The 12902-nt window shown below is 34.9% G+C and overlaps 1 protein-coding gene across 2 annotated transcripts in view; it reads left to right on the top strand.

Moving 5' to 3' along the window:
- LOC117168445 (endoribonuclease ZC3H12A-like) overlaps nucleotides 1-12593 on the top strand; it is an 80850-nt gene extending 68257 nt beyond the window's left edge. For both annotated transcript variants that reach the window (XM_033354100.1, XM_033354108.1), the window contains exons 3-7: nucleotides 444-930; nucleotides 3011-3296; nucleotides 3408-3726; nucleotides 5553-5856; nucleotides 9821-12593. In XM_033354100.1, the coding sequence (XP_033209991.1) occupies nucleotides 444-930; nucleotides 3011-3296; nucleotides 3408-3726; nucleotides 5553-5856; nucleotides 9821-10172 (1748 nt within the window). In that variant the 3' untranslated portion in view covers nucleotides 10173-12593. The remainder of the gene's footprint in view (nucleotides 1-443; nucleotides 931-3010; nucleotides 3297-3407; nucleotides 3727-5552; nucleotides 5857-9820) is intronic.
- The last annotated feature ends 309 nt before the right edge of the window (nucleotides 12594-12902 follow it).

Raw genomic sequence — 12902 nt, 5'->3', positions numbered from 1 at the left:
TTTGGACACCTGTATATTTAAGACAATTTTGTAATATAAGTTGTCAACGCTTCCTAAATGAAACGTATTAATTGAATCCTTAAAAACTGAAGAAAAAAAAAATTCTTTATCATAAACTCGCGAAACTTTACACAAATTTCGAGTTCATTATTTTGAAAAATGCAAAATATTTGAATGGCTCCCTACTGTGATAAATTATACCTGGAAAAAACTTGGTATACCTAGAAAAAAACCTGAAATTATCAGGGAACTTTTTTCCAGGATTGGATTAGACCCCCTGTTTAAATATGAAACATTTTCAAATATTTTTCTAAATGATTAATATGGATTAATATAGAAGGTTTATAGTCAGAAATAAATTTTAGATTGTTCTGACCTTGATTCGCTTCCTAAACATCCAAATACCGAAACGTCTTCCCCATTATTTTTTTATTTTATGACAGGCTACACGGCAAGGGTAGAATTTGCCTTAAAATTAGGCTACACCGAACGCCTAGTTCAGGCAGCTCTGCAAAAATTGGGACCCGATCCAGGTCAGAATGAGCTTTTAGAAGAATTGATCAAACTAGGAGCCACTTGTTCCTCGAAACTCGCTGACACTCCTGATGAGGCCGATGGGATTTTAGAAACGACGGACCTCTCAAGTGAAGATTGTGGAAATTCGACTTCTAATTTGTCGAGTTCTTCAGCCTTTCGTCCGGTTGTGATCGACGGAAGTAATGTGGCGATGAGCCATGGCAATAAGGAAATTTTTTCCTGCAGGGGCATTAAGATCTGCGTTGATTGGTTCCGGGCGAGGGGACATCGAGAAATCACCGTTTTTGTACCCAAATGGAGAAAAGAGGCCTCCAGGCCTGATAACCCCATCGCTGATCAGGAGATTCTTGGGGAACTGGAGAGGGACCGACTTTTGGTTTTTACTCCGTCCAGGTATGAATAAATGAGTTCATTTGTGAGATTGTTTTGACGATGCTAAAATACTATATTATGCACCTAAGGGGAGAAAAATTCCCTCTTCCCCTTGGCCAATGTGACATTTTTTATAACAAATTGATGATTTTAGACATTTCTCGAAATGCAGTCATGATTTCAGCCCATATTAGATTTTAAATAAAGAATGCATGATTTACGGTGATTTTAAGAGTAATTTATGGTAACTTACCATGAATTGCCCAAAACTTAGTTAATATATTTGATAAATTTCAGGAAATTTCAGGAAATGTTTGGTCATTCATGGTAATTTTACAGGTAAATATGTTAAATTACCACAAATAACCAAAAATTGATTTTTTAACATTTCTAGAAGTTTCCAGAAATTTATGAAATTTCTGGTAATTTATGGTAACTTACCAAAAATTCAGTTTAAAAATGCCTATAAATTTCCGGAAAATTATGGAAGTTTTCGGTCATTTATGTTAGTTTTACAGGTAAACGGGGTTAATTACCATAAATTACTAAAAATTCAATTTTAGTACTGAAAGTTTCCGGAAATTTATGACATTTTTGGTAATTTATGGTAAAATTATAGGTCATTATTGGTAATATTACCGGTAAAAATTTTAACTTACCACAAATTACCAAAATTCATTAAAACAAAATTTCCGGAAATTTATGGAAATTTTCAATCAATCATGGTAATTTTTCAGGTAAACATGGTAAATTACCATAAATGAACCAAAATTCAATTTTTAACAATTTTATAATTTTCCGAAAGTTTATGACATAATTGGTAACTTATGGTAATATTATAGGTACTTTATAGTCAACATATAATATATATTGCCCAAAATCCAATTTTAAAATATCTAAATTTTCGGTTATTTATGGTAATATTACAGGTAAATATGGTAAATTGCCAAAATTAAATTAAAAAATGCCTATAAATTTCCGGAAGTTCATGGAAGTTTTACGTTATTTATGTTTATTTTACAGGTAAATATGGCAAATTACCATAAATGAATTAAAATACAATTTAAAAAATTTTCATGCATTTCCTGAAATTTTTGGTAATTTATGGTAACTTACCATAAGTTACCCAAAATTTCATTTAAAAATAGCTATAACTTTCCAGTAATTTTGGGTCCTGTAGAGTAATATTACGGGTAAATATGGTTACTTACCATAAATTACCCAAAATTCAGTAAAAAAATTTCTACATGTATAATTTTCATTATTCACCTCTGACGTCACTTTTCACTCCCTAGGGAGTAAAACGTAGAGTTTTAGCCCCGCTTCATAGGCGTTGAAAAGGGCTGAAATCATGAATATGTTCTAAAAAGTTTTTGTAAACGTTTCTCAAACTCATCCGAACACATTAATAAAACCCTTCGGAAATAATTTCTCAAATGTTTTCAAAAGCGTTTTCTAAACTATTTTAATGTTGTTAATATAATGTAACGCTTTCGGAAATGTGTCCCTAATGCGTTCCTAATGCTTTCAAAGGCGGTTACTAAAAAGGCGGAAATAATCGGGAAATTAATTTAAAATGGAGAAAAAAAGCTTTTGAAACGCTGCCGAAAACTTTTTATAAACAACTCAGATAATGTCAAAAATATATAATCCAGACACTTTAAAACATGTTTAACAAACCCTGCCGAAACTTCCCAAACACTATTAAGAAACTTCCTCTAAACGCTTCCAACGACGCTAATTTTCCGAAACACTTCAAAAATGTTTCTCAAACGTTTTACAAACATTGTTGAAACGTTTCCAAAGACATTTTCAAAGTGCCTACGAAATACTTTCAAAAACTTTAATAAAACGTTCTCCAGACGCTTCCGAACAATTTTCTACAATGTTTCTCGAACGCTTCCAAAATATGATAACGAATCGTTTCCCTAACGCTTAAAAACGTTTATACAAATCGATTCAAACTCTTTCAAATCGTTAAGAAAACGTTTCGCAAACTTCGGCAAAAGCGTTTTCAAAACGCTCATAAATTCTTAAAGCATTACATTTTTGGTTTATCAGTATATTTTTCTTACTAAAATTTAAATTACCATTTTTTAAGATTGGTGGGAGGCAAACGCATGGTTTGTTATGACGATCGGTACATTTTGAGGCTCGCGGCAGAATTAGACGGTATTGTCGTCAGTAACGACAACTACAGAGACTTGGCCCAAGAAAGTCCCGAATTCAGAAAAGTGATCGAGGAGAGGATTCTGATGTACAGTTTCGTCAATGATCGATTCATGCCTCCAGATGATCCTCTAGGCAGAAGTGGACCAACTCTTGATAATTTTTTAAGGGTCGGACCCAGAAGAACTGATCCAGCACCGCCTTGTCCTTACGCCAAAGTAATTGCCTACACTTTTATCAGGAATACTTTTTTAGAGCCTGCATAATTAATTGCTCCCTATAATCTTTATCAGTTTAATTTTAACTCAATTTTTTTCCTCGTGTTTCAGAAATGCACCTATGGAAATAAGTGCAAATTTCGGCATCCAGAACGAGGACCGCATCCGCACAAATCCGTCACCGAAAGACTGGTGGAGCATGCTCAACGTCATCTACAAGCTAGAGGACCGAGTCTCAGCTTACCTCTGCCCTCGGTGACGACCTCTTCGACCGTCCCGGTTTCTCAACACCAACCTCTTTGCAAAACCAGGTCTGCTGTTGTCCAATCGCCATCGTCCGTCCCTAAAAGTCGCTCCGTCGAAAATGTTACGAGTGATCTTTCTAATAGCTTGGTTTATCCAAAAGTTTCTGCAGGACAAACTGTGCAAGGTATTACCATTTTTTTAAATAAACGAAAGGTTAAAACCATTTCCTTTCTTCTAAAGCTGGAACCTCCCCAATAGTTTATACCCCTTCAAATCGGAATTCATCTCTAAGATGAAACGCTTTCAATTTTTTAAAAATAGGAACCCCTTCCTAATATGGAACCCATTGAAAGCCAGAACCACGCCCTAATATGAAATGTCTTTAAATTTAGAACCCATTCCCTCATATGGAACCTCTCAAAGTTAGAACACATCCCTAATGTAGAACCTCTTGAAGGTAAGAACCCCTTACAAACATGAAACAGAACCCCTTTCTTTTACAAAACCTCTTCAAGGGTGTACCCCTCCCTAACATGGAACACCTTCAAAGCCAGAACCATTCCCTGATATGGAACCTAGTTGAATTCGGAACCCCTCTCTTATACGAAACAAATTTAAATTTAGAACACTCCAACACAAAACGCCTTCAAATTTAGAATCCCTTTCTAATATAGAACCTTTTCAAAGACAGAACCCTTTCCCAACGCGGAACCCTTTCAAAGCCAGAACCCCTTCCTAATATGGAAAACCTCGAGTCAGAATTACATATGAAATATATTGATATTCAGAACCGCTTCATAATAAGGAACCTCTTCAAAGTCAGAACCTCTTTCAAATATAGAAACTCTTCAAAGTCGCAAACCCTCACTAATGTGGAACCTTTTCAAAGTCAGAACCTCTTCATAATATGAAACACCTTTAAATTCAGAACCCCTCCTAATATGGAACCCGCTCCCAGCCAGAAACCCTCCCAGAACCATCAACATGGAACCTATTTAAAACCAAAACCCCTTTCTGACGTAGATCCTCTTCAAATTGAGAACCTCTACTTAGCATGGAACCTCTTCAAAGCGAGAACTACTGACTAGCACGGAACCTCGTTAGAACTGGAACCCGTCAATAATATGGAACATCATCAAAGTTACAACCCCTCCCAGTACCCCCAACGCGGGATATAGTCTAATTCAGAACCCCTTTATAATATAGAACCCCGTCAAAGTCAGAATCAAATACCTAATATGGAACCCCTCTAAAGACAACACCACTCTTGAATATGAAACACCTTTAAGCTCAGACCCCTCTTCTAATACAGAACACCTTTATATTCAGAACCCCTATCTAATATGGAACATCTCCAAAACCTTTCCAATATGAAACCGTTCGAAAGTTAGAACCCCTTCATAACCGGAAACTTCTTCAAAGTCAGAACCCCTTCATAATATGGAACTTCTTCAAAGTCAGAATCCATTTCTAATATGGAAACTCTTCAAAGCCAGAACAAATCTCTAATATGGAACCTTTTCAAAGTCAGAACCCCTCCATAATATGGAACCTTTTCAAAATCAAAACCCATCCCTAATATAGAAACTTTTCAAAGTCAGATCCCTTCCCTAATATTGAACCTCTTCAAAGTCTTATAATGTAGAACCATATAATAAGTACCATAAGCAGAGATTCTTATAGATTTGCTGCTTTTTAGAATCTGGAACGTTTTTCAGATCTGGAACCCTCTAAAGTTAGGCTCTAAACTAAGAAGCCTTGAATTCAGAAGCGCTTACGAGTCAAAAACTCTTCCAACGTTGAAACACTTCGAAATTAGAATACTTTTCTATTTAGGACATTTTATAGTTTGCAATTTTTCAAACTCTGCTTGAAAGCGTACGACAAAGCAACCCTTCCAAAGTTAGAGCGCTTCAAATTTGTTGAGACTTTTAGGTTTCAGGAGCGCTTAAAATACTTAAGAACCCAGAACACCAGTTGATTAATTCGTTATTTTGCTTTTAATTTTAGGTTATCCATCACCAGTGGGTTGGGCGCAACAGAGGGTTTCAAATTCCGATTCGGAGCCGACCAACATGCACAGAAAATTACAGAGACAGTTGACCTTGAACCCAGCCTGTGATCCGAGACTCTATCAACTTAGAAGGTACCATCAGCAAAAACAACAAACTCTTCCAAATTCTTCCCAACAACAGCAGCAGCAGCAGCAGCAACAGTCTCTGCAATCTCCAGTCATCAATCCTCCACATCCTGCACTTCACAGACCCCTGACGAGGCATGCCAGCAATGAGTCGCCCTATCCTTTATCAATCAGGTAATAATTATACATCTTCTTAAATTCTAAGAAAACATTACACCAGATATTAGAAGCACTTCCATAGTTTTAAGGCTCCCAAGATTGGAACCCTTCCAAACTTGAATCGCTTTCAAATTAGAAATAGTTGTTTTTGTGATACAAGGACCGTAAGTGAAACTTTTTTGGCCGAGTACTGCAATCCACACGAGGTAAAGTGCCAGTCAGGGGCCGAGTGTCATCGAATCCACCCCAATTCACTCGAATCCATTTAAGTCCAATTATTTCCAATCCAATCGAATCTACTTCATCCAATTCATTCCAATCCAATCTAATTCATTCCAGTTCAATACATTTCAATCAAATTCAATCCAATTCATTCCATCTAATTCATTCTATTCCAATCCAATTCATTTCAATCAAATCTAATCCTATTTATTCCAATCTAATTCAATTCACTCCAATTTATTCCAATTCAACAGAGTCCATTTCAACCTAATCCAATTCAGTTTATTTCAATTTAATCTACTCCAATCCATTATAATCCAATCTACTTTAGTCCAATCCGTTCCAATACAATCCACTCAATTCCATTTCAATCTAATGCGATTTATCAAATTCACTCCAATCCAAATTTATTCAAATTCAATCTGACACACTTCATTATAATTAATTTCAATCCATTCCAAACCAATCCAATCCGCTCAAATTCATTCCAATTTACTCAACTCCAATTGAATCCATTCAAATTCAGTATAATCCAATCCATTGAAATCCACTCCAGTCAATCCACTTCAATATAATCCGCTGAAATTCATTCCAATCCACTCCAATCCAATTGAATCCATTCCAATCTACTCCAATCTATTCCAATTAATTCAAATCAAATTTATTCCAATTGAATGCAATCCAATCCAATGGAATCCAATCCAATCCCTGCCAATAAAATCAGATATGACCCAATTCATTTAAATCCAGTTCATTCCAATCCAATCTAATCTGCTCAAATCTACTCTAATCCATTATAATTCAATCCATTTCATTATGATTCATTCAAATCTACTCCAATCCAATTGAACCCACTCTCATTTATTTCAGCTCACTCAAAACTAATCGAATCCACTCTAATACACACTAACACAATCCAATAATTTCATTAAAATCCAATCGAATCCACTCAATTCCAATCCACTCCAATCCATTCTAATCCAATTCGTTTCAATACAATCCACTTTAATCCATTCCAATTAATTCAAGTCCAATTTATTCCAATCTATTCCAATCAAATTCAGTTCAGTTCAATCCATTCAAATTAACTCCAAGCCAATTGAATCCATTCCAATCCACTCCAATCTATTTCAATCCATTCAAACCCACTTCAATCTATTATAATGCAATCTATTCCAGTCCAGGTGAAGCCGCTACAATACTTCCAAATACACTCCAATTCATCCCAATCCACTCCAATCTATTCAAATCCACTCCAGTCCATTCAAATCTACTCCAATCCATTCCATTCCACTCAAACCCATATTAATTTAAAACATTCCGATCAGTTTATTCCCATCAAATTCATTACAATCCAGCCGAATCCACTCAAATCTACTCCACTCCACTTAATTCAAATCCAATTTATTCCAATTCGTTCAAATCCATTCTAGTGCTATTTAATCGAATCGAATCCAATCCACTCCTATCCATTCCAATCAGTCAATTACAATCTAATACAATCTACTCTAATCCATTACAATCCACTCCAATCAATCAAAACTCACTCCAATCCACCCCAATCCACTCCAATCTATTCAAATCTACTCCAATCCATTCCATTCCACTCAAACCCATATTAATTAAAAACATTCCGATCAGTTTATTCCCATCCAATTCATTACAATCAGGCCGAATCCACTCAAATCTACTCCACTCCAATTTATTCAAATTCATTCAAATAGATTCCAATCCAATTCGTTCCAATATAATCCACTTTAATCCATTCCAATACAATTATTGTCATTCTTATTAAATCCACTACAACCTATTCCAATCTGTTCCAATTAATTCAAGTCGAATTTATTCCAATCAATTCCAAAAAAATCCACTTTAATTCAATCCATTCAAATTCACTCCAATCCAATTGAATCGATTCTAATCAAGTTCAATCTATTTCAATCCTTTCGAAACCACTCCAATCAATGATAATAAATCTATTCCAGTCCAATTAAATCCACTACAATCCATTCAAGTCCACTCCAATCTATTTAAATCCACTCCAATGCATCCCAATTTATTCCAATCAATTTAAATCTACTCCAATACATTTTAATCCACTACAATCCATTCAAATCCACTCCAATCCATCCCAATTTATTGGAATCAATTTAAACCTACTCCAATACATCTTAATCCACTCCAATCCATTAAAATTCACTCTAATCAATTTAAATTCACTCCAGTCCATCTCAATTCACTCCAATCAATTTAAATCCACTCCAATACATCCTAATTTACTCCAATCCAATAAAATGCACTCCAATCAATTTAAATCCACTCCAGTCCATCCCAATTCGATCCAATCATTTTAAATCCTCTCCAATACATCCTAATCCACTCCAATCCATTAAAATCCACTCCAGTCCATTACAATCTACTTCAATACATTCCAATCCACTCCAGATAATACCAATCCAATCTATTATAACCAGTTTATTCCAATACAATTCATTGCAATCCACTCCAATTAGTTCAAATCCAATCTATTCCAATCCAGTCCGATTAATTCAAATCAGTTAATTCCAATCTAATCCACTCCAATCCATACAAATACAATCTATTCCAATCCAAATAATTACAATCTAATAGAATCGACTACAATACATTCCAATCCACTACAATCAAATTATTTCAAATCCAATTCATTCTAATACACTCCAATCCAATCCTTTCGAATCCAACCCAATCCTATAGAATGCACTTCAATCTATTCCAATCCAATTCATTCCAATCCACTTAAATCGAATCCACTCCAATCCACTTCAATTTTCCCAACCCATTTGAAAACGCACCATTGCAAACACATGACGCAGGCGTAATATTCATTAAAAAAATTTCTTCTGTCTGCATCGTAGATATAGCTAAGAATCTCAAAAAACGAAATACTTCTTTAAATTTGAACAGCGGAATTTTTTTAAAAGATTTCAATTATCAATAAAAAGAGCTCAAAGCAAGCGTATTTATACCTGTATAGCGATAAATCCATTAAAATATTTTTTACCTTCCCTAATTGACTGAAATTTAAAAAAATCTATTTTTTCGCTACTTTTTTAGTCACGGTAAAGTTCTCGACTATTTGACTATATAATGTGTAGTATGCATTAATGGAAATGTAATTTCAATATGTTTCAACAATAATATATAAGAAAATGTTGACATTAAAATAATTTTTATGAATTTAACTTACAAGAAAATATTTAACAGTGATAGATTGCTCTTTATTCGACAATAAAATTAATTTTCTGTATATAAATTATCAGAAAAAATAGTTTGAAACAAGTGGGTTTGGACCTACATAGCAAAAAATAATTTTAATTAATTAATGAGTTAATCAAATGCTTAATTATTAATTAATCATTAAATAAATAAATTAAATAAATAAAGTCTTTGCTGGGGAAACATAAGCTTTATGTCCAGAACGTTGAATATTAAATAATAAAATTTTACTTACAGTCGCAAAAAACTTTCATGTTATCAATATCTATGTTTATTTATCTATATACGTCAACACGGCTGAAGCAATCTTAACACTGTAAGCAGACCAAAGATGGACATACAATAACACTTTTCGGGAATGACGGGTGCCGCCCTCTGGTTATTAGTTTTTTAAATAAAGCCAATGTGACAGCGTGCCCCGCGTGACAAGGTGCCCCGGTCTACCCTACCTAAAATCACACTTATGATGGAAGTGTGATAAAAACTCTTTTAATTGCAGTTGGGACCACCCGGAACATCGTCACCATCACCAGCACGTGACGAGAATCGCTTCAGCTCCAGATTCGTACCGAGCTTGGCCCCCCTGTGGAAATTTAGCAGCCCCCTCTTCCCAAGTTCAACGATTGGGAGCTTCAGACCCTCAACTAAATCTGCTTCCATCGGCTCCTTCAAATCCGAGCCTGTGCGGACCCTGGGGGACCCAAACTCAGGACGCCCGTCGTCGGCTTCATTATCACCTTGCCAACATCTTTCCCGAGGAACAAGTGCAAGCCGCAATGGCCCTTCATCCTCATGAAACTGACGCCCAACAAATTTGCGCCGCCATCTTGGCCATGTTCCCCAAATCGTAGGAAATTTGGAGATTTTTGACCTTGACCTGGACCTCTGGGTCTCTATGTGAAGGAAAAAGACACGCTCTCTGTGAGAGTATGCGATTTTATTGAATTACGTCTCTTTTTCTTGGCCTTTCGATATTTTCATTTGTGCCTCCATTTTTTGACTTTTGGCGTGATCTTAAATTAGAAAATGCTGCAAATTCCAAAGGTTTAGGAAGCGTTTGGGAGGACACTTTGGGAACGAAACGTATGTTTCATAAAAAAATTATACTGGATCTTGAATAGGAAAAAATGCTTCCAAATCGTAAACTTTCATAAGCGTCCACGTTTTAAAAGTTTAACTGTTTCTAAACCAGAAACGCTTCGAAAGTTGTGATTTTTTGGTGATTTCATATTTCAAGTTGGAACCCTTTCCAAGTTGCCATGCTCCAAAAGTTGAAAAGTTTCAAAAGTTCGGACGTTCCTAAACCAAAAACGCTTCTAAAATTGGACGGCTTCCGGAATTGGAACGCGTACAAATTTGAAACGCTGGAATTCCTTCAGTGTTGAATCGTTTCCAAACCAGAAACGCTTTCTTAGTTAGAACTTAAGGGTGATTTTATATTAGGAAATGTTCTAAACTCCGAGCGTTTAGGAAGCGTTTCCGACTCAAAAAGACTCTTGGGAACTAACGCAGAGTTTGAAGAACTTCTAAGTGGATCATATATAGGAAAATCGCTTCCAAGTCGGAACCTTTTCCAAGCTGCTACGCCTTAAAAGTTGGAACGTTTCTAAACCAAAAACGCTTCTGAAAGTGGAAAGTTTTTCAAAGTTTAAATACTTACAAATTAAAAGCGCTTAAATTCCTTCAGTTTTTAAACGTTTCCGAAACAAAAACGCTTCTACATTTAGAACATTGGGTTGATTTAAAGTAATGAAATCTTCAAAATTCCAAGCGTTTAGAAAGCTTTTCTGATTCGGAGAGATTTAGAGAACAAAACTTATTTTTCAGGCAAAATTTAACTTGATCCTAAATGAGAAAAACGCTTCCATGTATAAAACTTTCATTCATTGCCACAATTTGAAAATAGTAGCGTTTCTTAACCAGAAACGCTCCTGAAATTGGAAGGCTTTTAAGGTTGGAACATTGTGGTGATTTTATATTAGGAAATATTCTAAATTTTGAGCGTTTAGGAAGCGTTTCCAATTTTTAGAGACTTTGGGAACGAAACTTGAGTATAAACAAATATAAAAACGTTTACAAGTTGGAACGTTTGTCAATCAGGAAACCATCTGAAATTGAAAGGTTTCAGATGTTGAAACCTTCCTAAAGTTAGAATTTTACAATGATTTTTAATGAGGGAAGGTTTTACATTCCGAGCGTTTAGGCAGCGTTTTTGATTCGAAAACTCTTCGTGAAAAAACCTTTACCTTCAATACAATATTATCTGGATCTTAAATATGAAAAACGCATTGAATTTGGAAATTTTTTCAATCAGAATCGCTTCCGATGTTGAAAAGTTTTTAAACTTAAAACTTTGCTGTGATTTTCAATCCGGGAAGGTTTTTAATTCCGAGAAATTAGGAAGCGTTTTATATTTGAAAACTCTTCGTAAACGAAATATGATCGTCAAAAAGATATTATTTGAATTCTGAATATAAAAAACGCTTTAAAGTTGGAACGTTTCTTATTCATAAACGCTTCTGAAATTAAAAGGTTTCAGACGTTGAAACGTTTCTAAAGTTAGGATTTTACGATGATTTACAATCAGGGAAGGTTTTAAATTCTGAACGTTTAGGCAGCGTTTTCGATTCGGAAACTCTTCGTGAACGAAACTTTACCTTCAAAACAATATTATCTGGATTTTAAATATGACAATCGTTTCTAAGTTGGAACGTCTCTCAATTAGAAACGGTTCTGAAATTGGAAGGCTTCTGATTTTGAAACGTTTTTAAAGTTAGGATTTTACGATGATTTTTAATCAGGTAAGGTTTTAAATTCCGAGCGTTTAGGCAGCGTTTTCGATTTGAAAACTCTTCGTGGACGAAACTTCACCATTAAAACAATATTATCTGGATTCTAATTATGAAAAACGCTTCTAAATTGGAAATTTTTTCAATCAGGAACGCTTCCGACGTTGAAACGTTTCTAAAGTTAAAACTTTGCAGTGATTTTCAATCAGGGAATGTTTTTATTTCAGAGCGTTTAGGAAGCGTTTTATATTCGGAAACCCACAGTAAACAAAATATGATCGTTAAAAAAATATTATTTGGATTCTAAATATGAAAAACGTTTCCAAGTTGGAACGTTTCTCAACTAGAAACTCTTGTGAAATTGGAAGGCTTCCAACGTTGAAACGTTTCTAAAGTTAAAACTTTGCTGTCATTTTCAATTAGGGACGGTTTTAAATTCTAAGCGTTCATGAAGCGTTTTCGATTCGGAAACTCTTCGTGAACGTAACTTCACCTTCAAAACAATATTATCTGGATTTTAAATATGAAAAATGCTTTGAAGTTTGAACGTTTTTCAATCAGAAACGCTTCTGAAATTGGAAGTCTATTGATGTCGAAACGTTTCTAAAGTTAAAACTATACTGTCCTTTTCAATCAGGAAAGGTTTTTAATTCCGGGCGTTTAGGAAGCGTTTTCGATTCGGAAAGTCTTCGTGAAAAAAACATGATCATCAAAAAAAGATGATCTGAATTCTAAATATGAAAAACGCTTACAAGTTTCGGATGCTTTCACGATTCGAAATCGGCATTTCTA

This window comes from Belonocnema kinseyi, chromosome 1, assembly GCF_010883055.1.
Source record: "Belonocnema kinseyi isolate 2016_QV_RU_SX_M_011 chromosome 1, B_treatae_v1, whole genome shotgun sequence".
Classification (NCBI taxonomy): domain Eukaryota; kingdom Metazoa; phylum Arthropoda; class Insecta; order Hymenoptera; family Cynipidae; genus Belonocnema; species Belonocnema kinseyi.
Note: the sequence above shows the minus strand (reverse complement) of the source record. Positions and strands in the feature narration are given on the sequence as shown.